This window comes from Cucurbita pepo, chromosome 2, assembly GCF_057944985.1.
Source record: "Cucurbita pepo subsp. pepo isolate OVF chromosome 2, ASM5794498v1, whole genome shotgun sequence".
NCBI lineage: Eukaryota > Viridiplantae > Streptophyta > Magnoliopsida > Cucurbitales > Cucurbitaceae > Cucurbita > Cucurbita pepo.
Genome location: NC_141799.1, coordinates 14,091,240 through 14,114,578, shown reverse-complemented (window position 1 = coordinate 14,114,578; position 23,339 = coordinate 14,091,240). Strand labels below are relative to the sequence as shown.

Here is a 23,339-nt window from a genome sequence, read left to right as displayed (position 1 = left end):
ACAAAAAAATGTGTTCTTTGATTCCATATAGCCTTCAATTTGAATAAAGTATTGATCTTTGTTCAAAAATTCAAGCTTGGGTTTCCCATTGCCATGCAAACTATATACTAAAAAAAAAAAATTAATCACTAACAAACAAAATCATATTGCATTTAGGGTTATTTCTTTAAGGGTTTTTCAGAATCACATGCTGTTAATTAAGGCTATGGTTTTTATATGTATATTATGAAGAGATATGGTGAAATATTAGAATAATGTCAAGTTGGGAAGGCAAAACAAAGTAGGGGTCTAGTGAATGTAGGTAGGTCAATGGTTAGAAGTGGTCTAAGACAGAGATTTGGTCCAAAAAACAGGAGATTTACATAAATGGGGAATGTTGTTTAATGAAAAGTGAGTTAATTATGGTGTTGTTTTTGTTTAAATTAATGAATATGTGTCTGTTCTTTGTCATTCTTGTGAGGGTTTTTTTTGTGGTCAAACTTTCTTTCTCCTCTTTTCAAGTTTTGGAGCATCAGAATCTTTTTGGGTGAACTCAAATTGTTAACACACACACACACACAGCTGTTCTTGTTTCTTCTTTATAAGACCAATGTTACTTTCTCCCCCAAGAACCCATCATTTTTTGTTCATGTATTCTTTCTGTTTGTGTTTCTATTTCAGTTTCGTTTGATTCAATTCGGTTTTGTGTTATGAATTTTTATAAACATACGCGTGAGATCTCACGTCGGTTGGAGAAAAAAAACGAAGCATTTCTCGTAAGGATGTAGAAATTTTTTCTTAGTAGACGCGTTTTAAAATCGTGAGGCTGATAGAGATATGTAACGGGCTAAAACAGATAATATCTACTAGCGGTTGCCTCAAGTTGTTACAAATGATATTGGAACTAAACATTGGGCGATTTGTTAGCGAGGACGTTGGGCCTCCAAATGGGATGGATTGTGAGATTATATGTCGGTTGGAGAGAGAAACGAAACATTTCTTCTAAGGATGTAGAAATTTTCCCTAGTAGACGCATTTTAAAATCGTAAGACTGATAAGATACGTAACGGGCTAAAACGGACAATATCTACTAGCGGTGACATTGAGCTGTTACAAATGGTATCAGAGCCAAACACTGAGCGATGTGTTAGCGAGGACGTTGGGCCACCAAAGGGGTGGATTGTGAGATCACACGTCAGTTGGAGAGGGGAACGAAACACTCCTCGTAATGATGTGGAAATCTCTCCCTAACAGTGAAGTTGATGATGACATGTAACGAGCAAAAGCGAACAATATCTACTAGCGGTAGGCTTGAGTTATGGTACCTATAGGGATTGAACATTTGGATATGACACCTAATGACTTCAACATGTTCTTTCACCTCCTATAACATGGTCAAGTTACTAACTTGTTTTGACGTACTTCGATGAGTGAAAATTATCTCTATAGACCAATATAAGTCATTTTAATATATTTTGTCATCGTTTACGTTCTTTCTAACAAAATTTACAAAATGTCACCTAACATAGAATTCAAGCGAAACATACTAAACTTTCGAGTTCTTATGATTAAATCATCGAACATAAAAGTTCGAATCATTTTCATTCATATACATTTGATATGAATAAAATATAAATCAGTTTTGATCAAAGTTTAATGTATTATAATTATTCAAATTATATATTTCAAATTTTACTAATGTTTGACATCGAATTGTTGTCATTTATATATACATTTGTCAGAAATTGTTATAAAAAAAAAAAAAAAAAAAAAAAAAAGGTAGATTTTACTATAAACTCGTGAATAACACACTTTTTATTTTATTTTATTTTAATTTTTTTGATCCATTTTAGCATGTAACATCATGATGCATGGTTCGATAAATAATATGTTTAATATAATATAATAAACTATATAATAAAAAAAAAAACAATATAATAGTTCATAGAGGCATAAGTGCATGCACTTTGGGTATGGTAATAATATTTTAGTTTAACATTATAAATCTTTGTTTGTATGTCTATTTATGAGGTTTATGATTGGACTACATCTTAGAGGTTTGATTGATTTACTTTTATTTGAATCAAGACTTGAAGTTTAGCTTCGGCACCCGATGATCCCTGATTTAACATGGAACCTCCTTCGATACAGATCAATAATGTGCACCAAAAAATATCGGGATCATTAGATATCAATCAACCTGTAACAGTCCAAGTCCACCACTACTAATCGATATTGTCATCTTTGAACTTTCCATTTTGAGCTTACCTTCAGGATTTTTAAAACAAGTCCGGTAAAGAGAGGTTTTACACTCTTATAAAGAATGTTTCGCTCTTCTCTCCAATCGATGTGGGATCTAACACGATGAACGCTTACTGATTGAAAAATACGATTTTTTTTTAATTTAAAAAAGGGTATCGTTGGGAGAGAAGAATGAGGGAACCAAAATTAAAAGCATGAAATTAAGAGGCTTTGGGAAACAATACAAGTGAGTTTTTATCGAATTACTAAATAAATTATTATATAAAAACATGTCTTTAATTAATTAATTAATACAATATTTAAATTATACGAACATTAATGTTTTTGGTTTGGTTTGAAGAACACGAGGGCGTGGCCTCCCAAGTTCTTGTTTTTTTTTTTCTTTTTTTCTTTTTCTTCTTTTTCTTTTCAACCGACAACTTTCTCTCTCTCAAATGAATAACTAACCAATTTTTTGTTTTGTTGTAGATTTCTTAGATAAATTCTAAACTTTTAATCTTTGTTTCTTATTTTTGTTTATAAAGAATGAAACGTTCTCCTTTTCAATCGAGGTGAGATCTTACAGACTCCTTAACTAAAAGTCGAAAATACAAAGATTGATTTATGGTTCATGGCACTCGAGAGTCGAGGAAAGATATGTGGTGCAGAGGGAAGACACGATAAAGGGAAAGGTTACACTTGGAAACATAAAGGGAAGGCCACGTTCTTCGTTCATCCATCTCCCATGCTTTGGATTTGTGTCTCTCTGCAACGTTTTTGTCGCTTTAACAGCCACCCTTCACCGCCCCACAAAGATTAACAAACCCTCTTAACCCTCCAATGGCTTATGGGAACTTGGGATCACTATCACACATCATGGATTTTGGATATGCATACAATTGCTTCCCTTGTACGGATGTCAACCTTTTTCTAGAACAATGCTGAAGCTCACGATAACATGTAATGGATCAAAACAGATAATATTTACTAACGATAGACTTGACTGTTACAAATAGTATTAAACTTGACTGTTACAAATAGTATTAAAGCTAGACACCGAGCAGTTTGCACCAAGGACGCAGGGCCCTCAAAAAAGGTGGATTTTGAGATTACACATTAGTTGGAGAGAAGAACGAAACCTCTCTCTAGTAGACACGTTTTAAAACTATGAGACTAATGATGATATCGAACGAGCTAAAACGAAATATACTTGGTAAACTTATATACGGTGGAGGATGAGTTGGAGTTTAACTAAAAGCTTTACCACATATTCGGAGAAGAGCATGATTTGAAGTCCCACAATTTCCAAATTTTCTTATGACAATATAATTTCAGAACATATTAGGCGACTTCCAGCTCCCAACAACCATTTCAAAGTATCAATGTAACTCGGGGAATGCCTCAAAGTATAATTCAAACATGTTCACGGGTAAGAGTATGGTACATGAGATCTTACAAAGGAGTGAATATAGTGAAAAATCTATAATAACCACCAACAATGTTACTATTCCATACTATCAGCTGCTATTACTGGAAGGTTGTTGCAAGTCTTTCAAGGTGTGTGGACAAAAGAACAACCCTTGTATGTAATGTTACAATAAATCTTCTAGAACAAGAGAGCAATTTTTCAGGCTCTCCAATTCCCTCCCTTTACCCAGGTATATAGACAAGAAACTTCTCCAAGCTTGCTAGTTCCATAGTTCTTGAACATCTTTGCCTGAGTTCCATCTTCTTTTATTACAACACAAGGCTTTCAATTATAAAGCAGCAGCCTCACTACCTTTGTTTTTATACACTGGAAAAAGCGGCTAAGATTGATGAAATAATTTACGGGCCAGTGACCAATGCATCTTTCTTGAAAAAGTAAAAAAGGGCGAGGCCGATCTCAGATCAAAATGTTGTTAGAAACATGGGGAAATTAGTAGCCATAACGCTCGTTTAATGTTGTCCTTCCATCGCCTGATTGTCCTGCGAAGTGAACAGACAACTTAACATTAGAGAGAACGAAGCTTCAAAGTTAATAGTAGGCCACTGTATTCACTAAAGAAGTTACCTTCAGGAGGTACCCATGAGTCATAATCAGCTTTTGTATCTAGAAATGACGGTTTTTCGGGACCAAGTACCCTCTTGGACTTCTTCTCATTCTTTTTTGATCTGGTTCGACCTGTCGGGCGCTTGCTTTCATGTCGATTTTCCTCCTCATCTGATCCATGATACCCTCTTTGGTGCTTTAACAGCAAAGCCACAGCATCCTCTGCCTTAAATTCTGCTCTATCTGCCTCCAAAGATGATGTCGACTGTTGAGAGGCATCCAAGTTACCGTCAGATTGATCTTCTTGCTTCCGTTTTCTCAAAATCAAACCTGGGGCAGCACTCTCAATCACAGAATCCACTTTTGCAGGCTTATTATCAGAACTCTGAAGAACGTCTTTCCTGTCTTTGTAGTCAACAAAATCATCAGATTCTTGTATATCCAATGGTGCAGCATCCTTTTGAGTTTCCTCAGATTTCAGTTCTTCGATGGCCCCAAGCCACTGGGGCTTAACAACAGTGTAACTGATGGTCTTTTTATCTTTTGTATCATCCACAACTTTTTCAGTAACTGACTCATTAGGTTCAACACTTTCCTGTGTGGTTTTAATTTTTTGTTTGGCATCTACCACTTGTTCTTTAGATTCACCGTCTTTTACTAGTTCCTTCTGTGGTTTCCCATTAACAGATGCAGGGACTTTAAAATTTTCAGGCTTTGCTTCTAGATTTGAATCAATTTTCTTGGCTGAAGTTTCCCTTTTCTTGGCTGCTTCTCCTGATGGATCAGCAATTTTCAACAGGTACAAAATTCTATCTAGTTCTGACTGAAGAGACGATAATTCGTTCTGTAGTTTGGTGGTTTTGTCAAGCACTGCCAACAATAATCAAACCAGCAACAGCAGTCAGAAGAAATGTTTTCTACTATTATGCAAGAACATAAGCATAAAAATTGCAGATAATAGCTTTCAATAAGTGTTACTCACAATAGTTAAGGTCTCAGTGTCACATCCTTCAAATTTAAAAGGTAATATATTAACATGATTTTAATGTTTACTACTGAGAATTAATTTTAGCTGCAAACACTGTGTTGGTAGTTATATACTATGCATAATCTATATGAGCATGGAAATAACAAAATAAGAAAGTAACACCCGCCCTCGAGCTAAAAAGGAACAACCAATACTTGTAAAACAGCACACCAAGGTATCTATACTTATGTCTGAGAACCAAACCTAGCTGAGATGAAAGCCCTGACATGTAAGCATCGAGAGCATCATTGCCAGAGTCCAAATCTGTATGTGATTCCATTTTGTTCTCCTCAATCAAAAGCAATCTTTTTTTTTCATCCATTTCTTTATTGAGGGCATCTCTCTTATCAAGAAGAGAATCAGCGGTTTCAATTGATTGATTTTCACCAGTTTTTTTATTTGAAGGCTTCTTCGTGCGGTCATAGAAGTCATCATCATCACTGAAAAAATAACAATAAACAGAACATAAATTTCATGGAAGTCGCTATGCATTCTCTTATACAATAAAAGGCCACCATAATACTAGCATATTGGGTCAATCGTATTCTCACTATCTCAATAATATAATTATAACATATCTAGATTTATAGTACAGAAGCATACAAATTACTAAATGATTCCCCCTTCCTCCCTTCCACAACACTTATTTGGGACGTACCTTAAAAGTTCTTCATCATTTTCCATTCCTCCTTGCTTCTTACCAAGTGATCGAATCCCAGAACGAGCTCCAAGGCTTTCCCTAATACTATCATTCAGTGTCTCTTCCAAGTTTTCAAGTTCTTCCATGATCTGCCAAAATTATTTTTAGAAGAAGAAACAATTAAAATGGTGCTGTGATAAAGTAAAAATAAAGAATCAAATCCTAGTACTGAAAATGGTAAGCATTGCATAAAGCAAAAATAAAATAAATAAGAGTACTAATTCTGGGCTATAAATTTTCACCTGAGTAATTCTTTGTTCATTCCTAGCAATCTGAGTTTGCTGCCCTTGCGTCAATCCACCTTGAGAAATGTCTTTAGCACGAATTGCATCAATTTCTTTCTTCATGTGAGAAATCTGTATCCAACATGCATGTAGCCCTTGTATAAGTGCACCAGTAAACATATAGAATAATAGATAAGGAAGAACATTATAACAATATTTTTTATCATAAAAACGAGTTTCTAGAGATTTATGGTGCTTATTCAACATCAAAGCTTCCATCTGCTAGACATAGCTTGACAGCTAAGAAATAAGAGTCCTTGACATTCTTGTGTAAACATCTCAGTAGAATATGAGAAATAGAGCAAGTTAAGAGCATCTATAATATGTGCCACTGATGGAATAATCTTTTTTTAATGGGAAAGGTACGTTTATTTAAGAAATCACCATACCAATTACTGACAAAGTGATGATGAAATGTCTGCCAATCATTGAGTAAATAAAATAAATAAATTACAACGAAATGGAAAAAGAACAAAAAAAACTTTGGGAAACAAAGAAAGATTCTCAAAGATAGTAACTTACATGTAAGGCTTCCATTTTGGAATTTTGTAGTCAGTATTGCAACGTATAGTAGAGAAAATAACGATCTTCTCAAATGATTTAAAAACCAAAAAGGATGATATTGACTAACCTTTTCAGTTCTTTTTAAAACCTTTTCACGAGTTTTTTGCTGCTTTTCTGTAAGCCGTCCTTTGTATGTTTGCCATGTGACTTCATCAACTTCATCCTAAATAATCAGAACACAGCAAGTACTCAGCTACCAAAACTCTAAATCAAGGAAACATGGTCAAGTTTAAGTATAACTAGTAATCTAAGAAAAATCTGACAAAGACCCTAAATGAGTTTTTTTGTTGATTTTGCACAAACCTCAGCCTCTTCGACAGCATCTTCTCCCATGCCCCAAGATATTCCATCAGCGAGAGATGCTTCCTGTCGGGCTCGTCGAAGTGAAGCTTCTCGATCTAGTGTCTGTTCTCGAATCTTAGCCTTTTTTATCATGGTCAAATCTGATTCCTGGTGTTCAGTCCAAAATAACTCAACTAACAACATATTTATTCAAATCAAGATCAAGTTGTAAATAAACCTAGATTTTAACTGAAAGCAACTGCATGCAAAAGCTAAAACAAGGATGCACGGCAACACACTAGAGTAAGAATTTGTAGCATTTGATTAGCTAAGATCCTAGAACTTTGGACATATTGTCTCCTGAATACTCAGGGATATAGTTGTACAGAACCGATCCTGTAGAAGTAGGGACATTAATTTGGTTAACATGTTTGTATATGTATTCAACAGATGCCATACAACAATGCTTCAACGCCTCTAGAATACTTAAACTAGAGTGTTAAAATTATTTATAATCCTAGTTTTGGACATGTGCATATTATTTTTTTAAAAAAATTTACGTATGTAAGGGTAGCATATTTGAAACTTATTTTCTGCGAGGACCTATAGTTTTAATGAAGAAAGAATACACCAAAGAAATGAAATTTAATCCTTGAAAATATATTAAAAAAAACCAAAAAAAAATCTCTGCAATATAAATAAAAGAGGAGAAATACATAAGTCCAAATAAAAGAAATTAAGTATGAAACCCTAAAATGTGTTAAAATAAATAAACACGTTAATAAACACATTTGTTTCCAATGTATCCGTGCCCTAATTTTCTACAACATGTCATTGTGATCATGTCATATTTGGGTTTTATACTGTGTTGGTCCTTCTAAGCTAATATTCACCATTCGCTAATCACCCTCTCCATATCTACATCAATGAATTTTAAAGTAGACCCATCCACATGAGTTTTTTAACATGTTACTTGAGAGAAAACAAATCTGGAAGATTCCCAAAGCAAAGGCGTAGTATGATGGTCCTTTTAAGGTCCTTCTAAGCTAATATTCACCATTCAGCAATTACTCTCTCCAAATCAACATCCATGAATTTTGAAGTATTCCAAATTCTTAAACACGCCTTACCATAAGAGAGAACAAATCTGGAAATGAGAAATTTACTGAAAACAAGGGCATAGTAGTTGACTAGAAGGAAAGGAACTGTCCATTATAATCAATGACACAAGCAGTAGACTGAATGAATACAGGTAGATTAGAAACAAAAGAACGGAGTTCCAAGAACCTTTTTAGTGGTAAATGAAAAAAAAAAATGCTAAAGGAAGCTTACAGGTAGCATCAAATGATTTGGCCCTTGAAAAACGTACAATCGAGATGAACTGCAAATGAACATAAAAAGTCGAGTTTAAGCACAAGCTGAACTGAAGCAAGAGGAGATTTTAAAAAAAATTAAGAATGCGAACAATACAACCAGACAAATCAAGACAACATTGTCTTTTTTCCATGAATATCAAAAAGATTGGAGGAAGGTTTGAGATTCTTCCGTTTAAGTTTGCTCTTGAAGAGCAAGCTCTAAGGAATTTTGTAATTATCCACCTTATAGGTGAATCTCAAGGGAAAAGCACCCACAACGTACTACCCTTCTAACCTACAAGGGTTCTCCAAGTCTTCCTTCGCAGACCCTTGAGCAAAGCTATATTCGCTATAAAAGGTTTGAGCATACAGACTTCATAAATTACCTATCTCAATGCTTCTACAATGGTGAATGAATCATCATGGAATTAAAATCTAGTAACAATTATGGTATGCTCCCAATCTCTTCGTGAGAAATCTATTTATTCTTTGTACTCCAATCTTTTTCCTCGAGTCCCCCTCACTTTTCCCCTAAATATCTAATTTTACCTTCCCCTGTATTCTTCTTCCCTTTAAAATTCAATCATTTTTGCTTGAATTTTCCCACTCTAAAATTGTTCTCTTTATATTATCCTTTCCTTCTTCCCCATTAACCCCTTTCGCTGTTGGTTTCTTCCAAATTTGTTTTTACTATTTGTACCAGATATTTCTCCTCTCCCTTTAAACAAACCATTTCTAACCAAAAACTTTCCTTCACCTCCTCTTTACCAGCAATATTCTCGAAATCACCCAACATCACCCACTACTCACTCCAACCACCCTTGTTAACCTCCATCAGAACTGCAATTCATCTCATAACTCCAATGGAGATGGTAGAAATTTCCACGAACCATCTAGAAAGATTTTATTTAAGTTCTTGCCAAACAAAAGGTTTCGACATTAATACCATCCTTGAAACAACTACTGTTCTACTGAAGAAATGCTTGTTTTCCCACTACAACTACTAAACGACATGGAATCTCAAAATGAAAAACTCCAATAATCAGACATTTCTTACTATAAAAAAATGGCTAATGAAGAGTTGCTTACTGGCCAAATCGAATGACATCACCAACATGCAAGTCCACAAAAATCCTTTTCTTCACCTAAATAAAAGAATGGAGAAGTTCATCAGAAGATAAAAGAAAATCCATCCCACTTTATCGATCAAATATGGAAAAACAAGCAGGAAAAGCCATCGCCAGACAATAATAATAAACCTTTCAGGTTTTTCTAATAGGGAAGTTGAAACTGTGAAGAAGATTAAAGATTGATACAAATACCAATTACCAAGAATAAAAAGTAACTAAGAAAGATCCATACCTGATTCTTGTTAATAAAAGTTCCATGAGTACTTCCAAGATCATAAAGGTATGCATCTCCACTACTTCTAAACTGGAGAACTACAAAAGGTAGACAATATAGTAAAATAATACCATATTCTGACCACTTAAATTATTCTTTAATAAAAACATACAGTCAATATATCATTCAACTATATATAAGACCTAGCATCCTTGAATAGCTATAATTCTTTTGTAGACAAATTAATGGGTACACCTTGGAAAATAACTTAATTGTACTGTTTTCATGAGTTAAATAATATAGTAGTTTGTCTTGAATCATTTTAAATATAAATTTTAAAATGAGAAGTAAGAAAAATTGATGAAAAGAATATATAGTGGCAGGAAAAAAGGGCAAAAATGTCTAGTTTCCTATTCAATGTTCCTTGTAAGATTCAAGGATGATAAGGTGAATACTGTTTCTCAATCTACCTCCGAAGTCTTAATGTTGTAAGATATTGTTGGTACATTGCCTGATATATCTTTCTTTTTCTATTTTGATTTAAGCAATTTACCCCACCCCAATTTTCACCCACCTCGTACATCTAGTTTTTACAACCAATGATATGAGATGAGAGCCTCGAGAGTACTTCCTATCAACAATGATGTCAATATCCTTACTAAGGGTCAAGCCCTTATTGTGTTCTTGTTTCTTTAATTCCATAGTCATATGAAAACCCTAACCAATTATATAAGAACAACCCTTATGGATATGCAAACTCCTAGATCACAAATGTCAAAGCCCTCAAATCTAGATGATTTCATCCCAAATGATTGAAGCTCTTGGGAATTCGACCTAACAACCTAATTGAAGAACAAGACCATTAGATCTAAAATTTCCAATAACTCCAAAACAATAAGGAATTACCCAAGGAAAAGTAAAATCCGGATTACCTTGTTGATCAAATATCTCAAGGCAAGAAAACTTGTTTGAGATTCGAATCACTCCGCAAATAAGATTGATCAAGTCAAGCTTCAATGATTCTAAGCATGTAACCTAAACTATATAGAATCACAAAGAAACTAAGCTCTAAGCTAAAAGAAACCACAAATACTCTTTATACTACATTTTCTAAGTCTATTTTACAAGAGAACATACATGGCTTTGTCTAGCCTCAAAATGAAACAATTGACCTTCCATGAGGCATTCTAAGAGTTATAACTTTCATACTCTAGGACCATAATTAGCCATTATATAAATGTAACCTAAAAGTATATAAAAAAGTCTTAAAATTGAAAATACACTAATGAAATATCATAAATCTAGATTTTAATCATTCCCCCAATTTTTAACCATCCAAGAATAAATGAAGCCCCACTTGAAGTAGCTTGAATCCATTGTAGCATAAATTTTTTAGTGTGACATTAGTTGCCGCTTAAGCGTATCTTGTGGTAATGTGAACAACATTATTTTCTTATCGATCCATTTTTCCCCAAACTATTTCATAAAAAGAAGCCTCACCATTTAAACCTTAGAGCCCAAGGGTTGAGGAGAGCATCAAAAGCTCTTTCGATATTTAGACTCTTGTATAGGCATTCTACAATGCTTAGTATTCTAAATTTTAAGAAACAGGAATTTGGATGCTCGCCCTTTGAGCAACCAACTTAATGGCCTTAATGATATCATATGCCTTACGGTTGCTAGAAATGATAAAAAAAAGTCCATTTAGCGATGACAAATAAATCATGTACTATAGATGGAAAGTATAACATAATTCACAACTTGCAAGTTTGTCTTACAGAAAGCCACGATGTTGCTATCCTACCACTGAAATAATAGCACTAAACTTCTATCTTTAAAGAGAGAGCGAACCGTTTTAAAAAGAAGTCAAAGGAAGGTGCAACATCCAGAAAGATCAATTTTCAATTGAACATAATAGATATTTAGATCTTAGCTCAAAGCACCTATATATTATTACTGTTTGTTAATTAAGGCAGCTTAGAACTAATGGAGAGTGGAGAGCCCTCTGACATGACACTGAGAAATGCATTGTTAAATGTATAGAACCCTGATGATGCTAGAGAAACAAGGATTAAATCCTGTACATGTAAAGTAGTATGGAACCTTCACGATAGAATGCAATGATATTATAATAGATATGATAATTGATAAAGGTTCCTATGGTGTTACATGATAATACAAGTAATCCCAGGGAAATGCAATTACAGTGTGTGGAAACTTAACGGTTCCATAGAAACAATGATTAAATCTCGTACATGTAATAGTCAATGATAATCGCTAAAAACTGTTGAACCTAAATTTACTACTGTATAAGTTCTGCATTGAAGTTAATAAGCTTGAAAATCCTGTGATAAGAACCCTACAATGTTCATGTCAACTAATGTAAGTATAAGTGAAAAGTTGGCTACCAGCGTGAAACCGAGAAATGGTTGGATGCTCCAGAACAAAATCGCAGAGATCCACACGTCCAAACATATAAGCCCCCTTCTCATATCTAAAACCATATAAACAACTCAGTGACCAATATTTGACAAATAAAAGAACAGTAGGATATGATTTCATCAAGACCCAGTATGAGAAAAACAATATATCAGGCCGTTTCTCGAAGTTCCCAGAATTTCATCTATCTTGAGAAATTAATACGAAGTTGTAAAAATTTCTTTCAAACATTCAACGGACTTACACATCAAATTGATCAATAATGCATCCATCCTTCAGAACCTCCAAATAGAAACGATGGGAGGGGGCTCCACTCCAAGAAGGAATGGTGTATGGCACCGCTACGCTCTGGGGTTGCTTCGGAGCCAGTTCCACAGCTTTATCAGATGGAGGAGTGTCTGGAACCTTATCAACGGGTTCTGAAGCATCAGAATTGACCGAAATCACCGATGATTCATCTTCTTGAGTTGCGGTCGGGGCAGGGGGGTCAGAATCGGGAGGAGTGGGATTTTTTGGAAGAGGAGGGCCCATGGTGACCTTCGTTTCCGTTGAAGAAGAGGTTGAATCTCCCTCAAGGGTTCCGGCATCAGAATCCATAGGAGAAGCGGAGGAAGGGTTTCTAGGCGGTGGAGGTCCCATTGCAGTCGTCATCTCGGCGTTCTAAAAGTGACAGCGGGAGATACACTATGGACGAGTGGTTCTATGATATATAAACCTTTAGTGATCACCGCCAGATGGCGCTTAACTCACCAGTCACCACTCGCCGTCGCCGGAGTTGCCCTGTGTCCAGTGGTGAAAATCGACGTCGTTACTATGCTGAACAAGAGATTCTACACTCGGATGGGAAATTCGGTATTTTTTTTTTTTTTAAGATACAAAAATATCTGACATCTTAAAAAATAAAAAATAAAAAATAAAAAATATTTTGGATCCAAAACATTAAAATTGATTAATTTTTAAAAATTAAAAAAATACTTCATTTTCAAAATTTAGAATATATTTTGTGATGCCTCCCTTTTAAAATTTTAGTAATTTAATTATTAAAAAACAATATTCATTTTCCTTTTCGATATTCAGTCATATCAATTTTAAAGTTAAACATAGTTCGTCTGAACTAATTATATATTAGATAGCCTCCTGGGAAGTTTCATATGAAACATGTAAATATTGACCGACATGTTTAAAAAATTTGTTATGTTGTAGAATAATGTCGAGATCATCAAATGTCAAATTTTGATTCAAAAACCTAATCCAAATTTTGGGTATAGGATATTATATCTAAGCATATCATTCATTTGACGGTCAAAATTACGTACGTACACAGAATATTTCTCATTATCTTCAAATCATTAACATTCACGTACTTTGGTGTTTGATCGACTTTGAAAAACGACAACACAAAAATGTGTATAAAGATCGAGCTAGATGACCGGACTAGTTGAACTAGTTGGAGAGGGCAAGCTAGAGAAAGAACCAAACCTTCCAAACTTCCTCCAGCATCTCGTGTGTACATCTATTATAATGCCATCTATCTTAGCTAAGACGAAGCTTCATTTTCAACCCAACTTGCTTCTCTCATTTCCAGCATTTTATGACTCACGAGTAAGGAGATGAACTTGTATGGTTCTTTCTAAACGGTACATCATGACGAGAGGTTTCCACATCCTTATAAGGAATGTTTCGTTCCCCTTTCAACTGATGTGGGATCTCACAATCCACTCTCTTTGGGGACCCAGCGTCCTCGTTGCACACCGCTCGGTGTCTAGCTCTAGTGCTATTTGTAATTGCCCAAGCCCAACGCTAGCAGATATTGTCCGTTTTAGCTCGTTACATATCGTCGTCAGCCTCACGATTTTAAAACGTGCCTGTTAGAGAAAAGTTTCCACATCCTTATAAGGAATGCTTCGTTATCCTCTCCAACCGATGTGGGATCTCACAATCCACCCCCCATAGAGGGCTCAGCGTCCTCGCTGACACCAGCTCTAATACCATTTGTAATAGCCCAAGCTCACCGCTAGTAGATATTGTCCGTTTTAGCTCATTACGTATCACCGTCAGCCTCACGATTAGGGAGAGGTTTCCACATCCTCGTAAAGAATGTTTCGTTCCCCTCTCCAACCGACGTGGGATCTCACATTCTAAGAGAGAACTATTCCCCCCATACATTCAAAATTAGTCAAAACCAAAATTTCTTCGACATACAATTAGCACAAACCATTCAAAAATCACTATAGATTCAGCAGGAAAAGAAAACAAAGATGTCAACTCTTTAGCACCATCAACTGCCAGTGAATGAGATATTGTAAAAGATTCAACACCATGAGCAATATAGAAGCAAATATATTCTGAAAGGAACCATTCTGAATTTTGAACACAAACAAAGGAATTCATTCATGTAGCCGAGTTTTGACAAACGGACAACACTTTAGATTCCAGCATGGAAATATGCTTATCAAGCATTGAAATTACAGCTTCAAATTCAGTCACCTGATTTTCTATTTTCTCAATCTGGTTAATGTATTCATCAAAGCCACCACTCTTTGCCTTCAATTGCTCCACAAAAACCCTCATTCCAGAAGCCACATTGCCAAGACCTTTATACTCTTCTGCCACCCTGAGATTCATTTTCTCTAAAAGTGCCAGCTGATTACTTGATCCCTATGTAATAAAATAACATACCCACCATCAGTAATCTACCAAAAATTGATTCCCACATCTTAGATTCATCGACTAAACCAAACCTTAAGTTTTATCATTGTTAAAGATCAAATGAAATTTTGATAGAACATTAGAAATAAATTTCTAGAGGAGAAGAAGATAGTCAAAAAGTGAAATAGGTCATTCAAGGTCAGATAGATAGCAGGGGAAATGGGTTGATGGTTTTGTCAATCGTCTTTCTGTTCAGGATTGTTGTTGAGAATTGTTGGGAGGGAGTCCCACATTGGCCAATTTAGGAAATGATCACGGATTTATAAGTAAGTAATACATCTTCATTGATATGAGGCCTTTTGGGGAAGCCCAAAGCAAAACCATGAAAGCTTATGGTCAAAGTGGACAATATCATACCATTGTGGAGAGTTGTTATTCCTAACATGGTATTAGAGTCATGCCTTTAATTTAACCATGTCAATAGAATCCTTAAGAGTCTAACAAAGAAATTGCTAGCCTCGAAGGTGTAGTCAAAAGTGACTCATGTGTCGAACAAAGGGTGTATTTTGTTTGAGGGCTCCAGAGAAAAGAGTTGAGCCTCGTTCAAGGGGAGGCTGTTCGAGGACTACATAGACCTTAGGAGAGGCTCTATGGTATACTTTGTTCGATAGGAGGATTGTTGGGAGCGAGTCCCACATTGGTTAATTTAGGGGATGATCATAGGTAAGGAATACGTCTCCATTGGTATAGGCCCTTTGGGGAAACTCAAAGTAAAGCAATGAGAGCTTCTGCTCAAAGTGGACAATATCATACCATTCTGGAGGGTCGTGATTCCTACCACTTTCAACTACTTAACTCCAAATCCAACAACAGTCAAAAGGCACCTCAGAACCTCAAACATGGTCGATTAATTTCCCAGACGTCAATATTATTCGATGAAAACGCTCAACCAAATAGTTATAAGAACCAATTCAATGAAATAATTCAACACAGTGAACAACCAATATCGCCAGAGAGCAGAATCAATGAAGCACAGAGACCGACAAAAGGAAAATTAACGATATAGCAAGACGGAAACTAAGAGAATTAGGGCTTTGGAAGCTTACAAGAAGATCCGATTTGATCATTTCGGATACACTGGTGAAGAATTCGTTGAGCGACTCGGCGAGCTCATCACTGTTCGGCAATTGTTGCTCCTCTTTCTCGGCCATGAAATAAGATCACAACGGTGACGCTTACAAAATACGGTACCTCAGGCCGCAAAACCTTCCCGGGAATTGAAATCACTCGCCGTCGCCTCGTCAGAACAAAGAACTGCTACGGGATTTTTGCGAAAAAAACTTATAATTTAACCAAATTTCTAATAATCTTCTTATCAATATTTTAAATTTAATTATAAATTTAGCCCTTAATTTCACTTTAATCTCGATTCTTTCTTTTACTTCATTTTATTAATATAAAATTTTCATTTCCGCAACCCCCCAACCGAGCCGACAACCAAAACCCACGTGTCGCAATCTAATAGGCTGTGAGAAGAAAGTCCTTCCCGAAATGCCACGTCGGAATGACCTGTCATTCTAATAATATTTTTCATTAAAAATTCGTTTTTAAGTTGTGATTTGTTTCCCCTTCACCTCCTGTTAAATCCCTCTGGTCCCTTAACACAATTCTTCTTACCATTGAAAATCTCGGGGTTTCACAGAGGTATTTGCCTGTTAATTTGCGTTTTTTTTTATCCTTTCGTTCTTTCTTCCCATTCATCTTCAAGTTTCTTGCGTCTTATCTTTTACTGCTTTCGAATTTTTCTCGTTAGTTCTATCGAGAAAGTGACTGAAATGTTACGATGTGTGCTTGTTGTTTCCCCTGCTTTCTTTACATGCTCATGGGGTTATGGTTTCTGATTGCCTGGGCTTTATCGAAGAGATTTTTTGCGGGAAATTATGATCTGGGTCGTTAGAGATTTGATGATCATATGTGGGTTTTGGCGAGAATTTGCACTACAAATCTAAATTTGGATGATACTGGTCGGGTTTCAATGTTTGTTCATTGAGGATTCTATATGAGCATTTGATAGTTTCTTTTGGGTCTTTTTGTGATGATTCTGTGCAGATTAATGTTATGGGTCGTCATTTATAGTCGAACTTGAACGTCCTTACTAATATAGGAAATGTTATTGGAACTAATGTTCACACTATTCATTTCTAGGGTAGTTTTGGGAAGGGTATCTTATTTTTTAAGCAAATGCACTTATCCGCACACCCAATCATTGAAAAGAACAAGGTTAGAGTGAATTATATTTAGTTTTGGGTTAAAATGTTCTTCCATCCTCAAGCGAACAGGAAAGAACTGTGAAAATAAATAACCCTTTGTTTAGGCAGACATGGATTAGAGGGCTTCTAGTAGGGAAGGAGTTATATTTAAAAATGATTTGGAGAAGGATTGTAATCACGTTTATTTAGAGAAGAACTTGTGGAAACAGGGTTTTGGGATTAAATGTCATGGGTTGGGAATTGTTTTCAGTTGTAGGATAATTTTTTTTTAAGAGGTACTTGGCAAGATTATGCCTGTTCTTCAATCCTTTTCCTCGTGGTTGTGGACATTCTTACTAGACGAGCATCTACAGGAGTGGACAGAATCCAAGGTTTTTCAGGTAGGGAGCGACACATTTCACCTCGCAACTTCTAACTTGTAAATATTATCATCCTTGCTTTTGGGGGGGAAGATTCTTTTGTTAATTTCAATAAAGTTTTCCTAGTCTTTGTGCCCAACTCCAATCCTTGGCTTGATAGGAAGAATTGTTTAGAGTTGGTATTAACTGCATCAGGCGAAAGCTTGATATCTGGGCTCATTTGGTAGGGTGTGAAGTCTTTACATTGAATAGCTTACTTCTATCTTTATTCTTTAGTTGGGGAAAACCCTTGGTAAGTTTGAGTGCTTTGGATTTGAATGCTTTGGACATGCTTAAACAAAGTAACTTCAGTTTTGTAAGCAAAAGAGGATCAACAATAAGTTGAAGAGCATTATCCTTTAACTCACCCACTGTGTTTTGAATAGAGAAAGATGCTTGAACCAACACTTCAACAAATGAGAACAAACAATAAAGATATGAAAAAGGGAAGTCATGACTTTATGCTTATTTGACTGACGAACAGATGCCTACGTATGAAGTATTTAAAGCCACATTTTATAGGTTAGGTGTTGAATTTCAAACTGAATTCAATCTCTTGTTAAATAAGTGATAGCAAGGACTAAAATAATTTATGATATGCACTCTGTTTTGGGATGAAACAAAATATTTGAAAGTTGGGGCACACCGTGCCATTCGACGTTGTCCTTGAAATATCTATTTCAAAGGAGGAGGCCCAAGATATTCGTCTTGTAATGTTCGTCCATCTATAACATACGTATGTGTCACATGGTAGCTAAAAGGGCTTAGGGGTGGTGGAGAGCTGACACAGTACATTTTGAGGCATATTTAGACTGGTAGGAGTATGCATGATTTTGGCAAATGATTATATAGCCTTGCGGATCGCGTGTCAGGTGTCTGATTAACACCAAATTTGGCTCGCATTCGTATTTCTATAGATGGACTCAACTCCAAAGTCGCATGACAAAACTCATAATAGAACCCCGACTTTCAAGGTAAAGGCTCAAGGCCCTACTCGACCCTTATCGAGCCTGTCTCCGACGTCGACATGGTTTCCTTTGTCTTGCTTATGTCTTAGCTTGGCTTCAATGCACACTTCATATGGTGTGTTGGATGATGCACTGTCTTCCTCGATCGCATTATGACACTTATCTTGTTTTGGCTCTCATGTGGCTGTTTAGGCGCCACTTTTGTGTTACTACCTTGTCTTGTCTGCACGTGGGATCACAACCTACTATCTTCTTAGTATGGTTGTGACAATGGACACTTTCCCATACTCTAGTACCTAACCCAAAAGAATCCTACCAAAGAAAAGATAGCTCCATGTCCATATACCCACCACACATTCTAACCAACTTTCGAAGACTCCATTACCCTTTTTATCTCTCCTATAGTACCCATTCTTTACCTGGGGTTAACATTATGAATCATGATCGTAATGCAGACCATGATTACTATTTGAATTCAATTTGGAGGCAGTATGTTACAGCACCCAAACAATTTCAATCTCAGTTTTCTTATAAATTGTATACAAAATAATATTTCTCCTTCGCACAGTCATCTGTACCGCCAAACATAATTATTTCTCGAACATTATGTTGTAGGCTTGTAGCTTGTTAGACAGAGAAAATTTTCATTGAATTTCTTTATTGGTTCCCTGATAGTTTGTTCTGTTGTGAGTAGTTCTTACACAGAAGTTTTTGCTCCATTTTGACCGGAGGACAGAAAAAAAAGTCTAAAAAAACTTGTTTGTAAGTATTGCACTATCAATATATGTGACTGCATCATATAACAGATGTGTAGTAGTTGGCATTCTCGGTCTGCTTTATCATTGAGGATATGGTTAGTTACTTTTAGTTTAATTTTAAATTTCTTGGAATAGATAACCAAACACTTCGTAGGTTAACTCCAGCGGATCACCTCCCTGTCTTGTTTAATTTAGGGGAGGTATTTATTGAAAGGTTGATGCGCCCAAATGGGTGAGTGAATGATGATCTACCTTCGACTACATTGATCTTTTAAGTGACTTCAGTCCTCCATTTGGTTTGTTCACTTTATTCAATATTGGAGAGAGTGGCATTACTTTTTACATTTGAATCCTTTGTGCAAGTTGTTTTACTGGTCTTACATTCAATACTCGTACACAGGCACAATTTTGTTGCTCTTGGGTCTTCTTTTTAATACTGTTGGCTATCCAGGTTGCGAACTACAGGACAGCAGGACTCTTAAATGGATACTGATGCTGCATCTGAAGCAAGCACATCTGTCATTTGTGATAACGTTAGTGCTCTGGGGGCAGATGAACATGACAGTAATTCACGGGCTAGTGGAGATGCAGCAAGTGGCAGTGAAGTAATAACCAGGTTGGAATTGGGTTTGGCACGTGCATCAGAAAAGCTAGTTAACTTAAGTGTTCTCATGATGCATATTGCTACAAGGGAAAGTGAATTTGAAGCTTTGGCGTCTGAGAATGAACATATGTTTGATGATTCTATCGAAAGAGCATCGGAAATTGATCTCCTAGCTGGATTTTTAGATTCAGAGGTGGACGAAGTGGATGGTTTCTTGGCTAGGATCCAAACTGATATTTTCCATGCTCCCGAACTGATATCGTTCTGTAAAACCTCCAAAGAAACTTCCATGTACCTGGAAGAAAAGTTGCAAGATTCTGAAGAATCCTTAAAGCAATCACATGAACTGATCTCTGATATTAGAATTCAGTCAGCAAAGTTACAGAAGAACTTGCGTTATTATTATAATGGTAAGTATACAACCAGTTTGAATATATCATCACAACTAAACCACCATGCTAATACAACTTTTTGTGGTGTCCCCCCATCCCCTGCAAAAAGAAAAAAAGAAACATTGGTTTCCGTACTGCACCTAAAATTTTGAGGATATTCTCAGCTTACCTAAATCTATGCAATTAACATGTGAATATCGACAGGAAATGACGGTAGGGGCACAGACTCACCAGACAATAATCATTTGGTGGAGAGGAACCCTGTAATAGACATGCGAACAGCTGAACATCAGATACACATTCTAAGGATGCTGGAGAAATCACTGGCTAGAGAGATGGATCTTGAAAAGAAGCTTATTGAAACAAGTCAAATCGATGATGAACTGCAACTGAGGCTACATTCTTCACAACAAGATGTTTATGCTTTGGAGGAAGAATTAGAAGATATTTGTGGGAGGGGTTTTGAGGCAGAAAATTTATCAGAGGTCCTCGTAGGTATGTCGAAAGAATTACTCGGTCGGCTTCAGCTTCTACAGTTAAATGTAAATGGTTCAATGCAGAGGGAGGCTGAGTTGAAATCAAAATTTGAAGGCTTCATGGAACAACTGAAAGCTAAAGATTGTGAACTGCTTAATTACAAGAACATCAATGCCGAGCTGAAGAGCACTTTACATTCTCAAGCTAATGACTTGAATTCCAAATTGAGAGAAGCTGAAGAAAAATTGATTGTTGCCAATTTTGAGACTGCCACCTTGATGGAGAAGCTACACGAGAAACAGCTCAAGGAATCTGAGGAAATTGAAGCACTTAAAAGACAGTTAAGGGAATCAGAATTGCAACTTCAGCAGGCTGTGGCTTCTGCTGAAGCTAGTCATGAGAAGCAAAGCATGCTCTATGCTACAATAAACGATATGGAAAATTTGATCAGGGATTTGAAATTGAAGGCTGTGAAAGCGGACAGTAGAGCGGATCATGCAGAGGAAAACTGCATCCTATTATCTGAATCTTATGCAGAACTTAATGAGGAACTGAGGCTTGTTCGTGGTAAGCTTGGTTGCTTGGAGACATCTTTACAGCAGGCAGAGTATAGGAAGAAGGCTTCAGCAAAAGACATTGATGTGCGCACTAAAGTTATAACAAATCTGGCTATGCAATTGGCTATTGAGAGAGATCGTCTTCATAAGCAGGTAGAACTCAGATTTCACCTTGATGTCGTCTAAGTACTTGAATATGCCCTTCTTAATGTTGTTTTTGTTTTAATGACTAGAGTTTTTACTTTATTTGATTTTTCAAAAAAACTGTGTTCGTGGGGCAATGAATTGGGTTAAAACGGACGATCCACTTCTATATTGATCTTGTCCAAACACGGAAGGACAATCTTGTGAGATCTCACAAGAGGGGAACGAAACATTCCTTATAAGGATGTGGAATCCTCTTCTAACAGATGCATTTTAAAACCGTGAGACTGACGGCGATACGTAGTGGACTAAAGCGGACAATATCTACTAGCGGTGGGCTTAGACGATTAAAGAAGAAGAAGATCAAAATAGCCGTGTGCTAACTTTACATCCTAGTATAAACTGGTCTCTTTTGAGCTTCCAGACAATTCCATCTGGCTTTCCAACATACTATACCGTTCTTTTTTTGCAGCTTTCTTTTTTAGCAATGGAAAACAAATTGTTGACCACAAAGTTGCAGCAAGCAAATCAGGATTCGGTCGTTACAGATCACAGTAACGCTGTTGAAACTAAAGGAACTGCATCCAAGCAAGATTTTTCTACTGCTACTGCTACCACTACTACTTGTGCAAGAGAAATCGAGGTAGACGAGACGATGTTCTCTGCTGCTGGTCGTGAGGTAATATTCGTTGACTTATTGGATGTGGAGACCATCTTGTTCATTTCTGCTTAGCATAATAGACTTCCAAATCTTTGGAAAATCTCAGGGTGATGTCTCTGATGCGGGTATTTCTGCTGCCACTGGATCTGACATGGAGACCACGAGAAGAATTGATGTAGGTGTTTTGAGCTCAAAGCATATATTTCTAGTACTGCCCCTTTTAATCATAATTACTGCAGTTTTCTTGTCTACACTTCAAGATTAGGAACTTTACTGAACTAAAAACAGCCTCATTGGTTAAGAATAGGGTCATTTCAATCTGTATCCTGAAGCACTAAAGAACTTATTAACAGGGAGAATGGCCAAATTTTGGTGGCTGTATAGAACTTCGTAGCGTCCTTGGTTGAAACGGCCTTCGAGTTTCGTCGACCTTTGATATAAAGATGAGATGAGAACTGACTGAGAATGAGGAAGTAGTGTGCTGCTAGGCTAACCATATGATACTTACATGGATTGATGAATGGAGGAAAAGGAAGCAGTTGCCGTAAACTTGATTGCTATGCTAGTTTTGATCTCACTCATTTGTTTTTCTTTCTTCTTTCACCGCTTCTCCTCTCTGGAAACTGGAAAAAAGACTGTTCAGTACTCAATATAATAACAGTTCTTTTACTTCTAACTGCTGTTTTAGATCCATTACGTTGAGTGTCGATTTTGCTCGTTCCCTACCGAGCATTCTTTCGGTCTTCTTTCGTGCCATGGAGTGAATTGTTTCTTCTTAGGAGAAGAGTTTATTAAGTTTAGGCAATCAATTGATGGGGTGTAGATGTCTGTGCAGGTTTAATGAATGGTATGCAAAAACTGTATATCTAGTAGAAAGTTTCTTGAACATCTAATATCGAGTTCGATTTTCGTTCGTTCGTTCAATGTCAAGATGAAGACCAAGGTGATTCAATCGAGTATCAAGATGATCTACTTCAGAGCATGTAGTGGAAAACGAAGCTCTTAACACCTCTATTTTGAGCAATCACACACAAACTCTTGTAACTTCGAATGTTAAAATCTTGGGAATCAATATGAAATATTTGAGCTGATCTACATAGCTCCTTATGCACTAATTGTTGGTTCTTCCATTAATGATGAAGCAAATGAAAGAGGGGCATAAAACAGTTGAAAGAGAGAGATGTTGGTAGGCAAAATATAAGAAGATAAGAAAA

General features: G+C 36.3%; 3 protein-coding genes across 6 annotated transcripts; 1 reads left to right on the top strand and 2 right to left on the bottom strand.

Moving 5' to 3' along the window:
• Window positions 1–3,577: 3,577 nt before the first annotated feature.
• Window positions 3,578–13,110, bottom strand: LOC111788576 (SMAD/FHA domain-containing protein). The gene is made up of 12 exons (XM_023668953.2): window positions 12,492–13,110; window positions 12,217–12,302; window positions 9,827–9,906; window positions 9,554–9,609; window positions 8,442–8,490; window positions 7,131–7,277; window positions 6,895–6,990; window positions 6,222–6,335; window positions 5,938–6,068; window positions 5,484–5,719; window positions 4,274–5,122; window positions 3,578–4,188 (listed from the first exon to the last, which is right to left on the bottom strand). Exons 1-12 carry the CDS (start codon window positions 12,896–12,898, stop codon window positions 4,139–4,141), a joined length of 2,301 nt encoding a protein of 766 aa, XP_023524721.2. The 5' UTR covers window positions 12,899–13,110; the 3' UTR covers window positions 3,578–4,138.
• A 1,462-nt stretch (window positions 13,111–14,572) lies between these two features.
• Window positions 14,573–16,263, bottom strand: BLOS2 (biogenesis of lysosome organelles complex 1 subunit-like protein). Its single transcript, XM_023669473.2, has 2 exons — window positions 16,003–16,263; window positions 14,573–14,905 (listed from the first exon to the last, which is right to left on the bottom strand). The coding sequence occupies exons 1-2, from the start codon at window positions 16,105–16,107 to the stop codon at window positions 14,639–14,641; spliced, it is 372 nt and encodes a 123-aa protein (XP_023525241.1). The 5' UTR covers window positions 16,108–16,263; the 3' UTR covers window positions 14,573–14,638.
• Window positions 16,264–16,492: 229 nt separating this feature from the next.
• LOC111788742 (WPP domain-interacting tail-anchored protein 1) lies at window positions 16,493–23,240 on the top strand. Of its 4 annotated transcripts, none has more exons than XM_023669214.2 (6): window positions 16,493–16,600; window positions 19,742–20,304; window positions 20,491–21,473; window positions 21,937–22,143; window positions 22,232–22,300; window positions 22,961–23,240. In XM_023669214.2, the coding sequence occupies exons 2-6, from the start codon at window positions 19,773–19,775 to the stop codon at window positions 22,964–22,966; spliced, it is 1,797 nt and encodes a 598-aa protein (XP_023524982.2). In that variant the 5' UTR covers window positions 16,493–16,600; window positions 19,742–19,772; the 3' UTR covers window positions 22,967–23,240. The 4 variants fall into 4 exon arrangements, with proteins under 4 accessions (XP_023524982.2, XP_023524981.2, XP_023524977.2 ...); XM_023669213.2 differs by lacking the exon at window positions 22,961–23,240 and adding an exon at window positions 22,479–22,801; XM_023669209.2 differs by lacking the exon at window positions 22,961–23,240 and having other exon boundaries at window positions 22,232–22,801.
• The last annotated feature ends 99 nt before the right edge of the window (window positions 23,241–23,339 follow it).

Excerpts from the sequence above, each read along its gene's own strand:
- LOC111788576 (XM_023668953.2), bottom strand. The coding sequence starts at position 12,898 with ATGACGACTGCAATGGGACCTCCACCGCCTAGAAACCCTTCCTCCGCT. Across the intron at positions 7,278-8,441 it reads CAAATCATTTGATGCTACCT|GAATCAGATTTGACCATGAT; the intron begins GTAAGCTTCCTT and ends ACTGAACACCAG. Across the intron at positions 6,336-6,894 it reads TTTTAAAAAGAACTGAAAAG|ATTTCTCACATGAAGAAAGA; the intron begins GTTAGTCAATAT and ends TGTTGGATACAG.
- LOC111788742 (XM_023669209.2), top strand. The coding sequence starts at position 19,773 with ATGGATACTGATGCTGCATCTGAAGCAAGCACATCTGTCATTTGTGAT. Across the intron at positions 20,305-20,490 it reads CTTGCGTTATTATTATAATG|GAAATGACGGTAGGGGCACA; the intron begins GTAAGTATACAA and ends GAATATCGACAG. Across the intron at positions 21,474-21,936 it reads GAGATCGTCTTCATAAGCAG|CTTTCTTTTTTAGCAATGGA; the intron begins GTAGAACTCAGA and ends CTTTTTTTGCAG.
- BLOS2 (XM_023669473.2), bottom strand. The coding sequence starts at position 16,107 with ATGGCCGAGAAAGAGGAGCAACAATTGCCGAACAGTGATGAGCTCGCC. Across the intron at positions 14,906-16,002 it reads TGATCAAATCGGATCTTCTT|GGATCAAGTAATCAGCTGGC; the intron begins GTAAGCTTCCAA and ends TTTATTACATAG.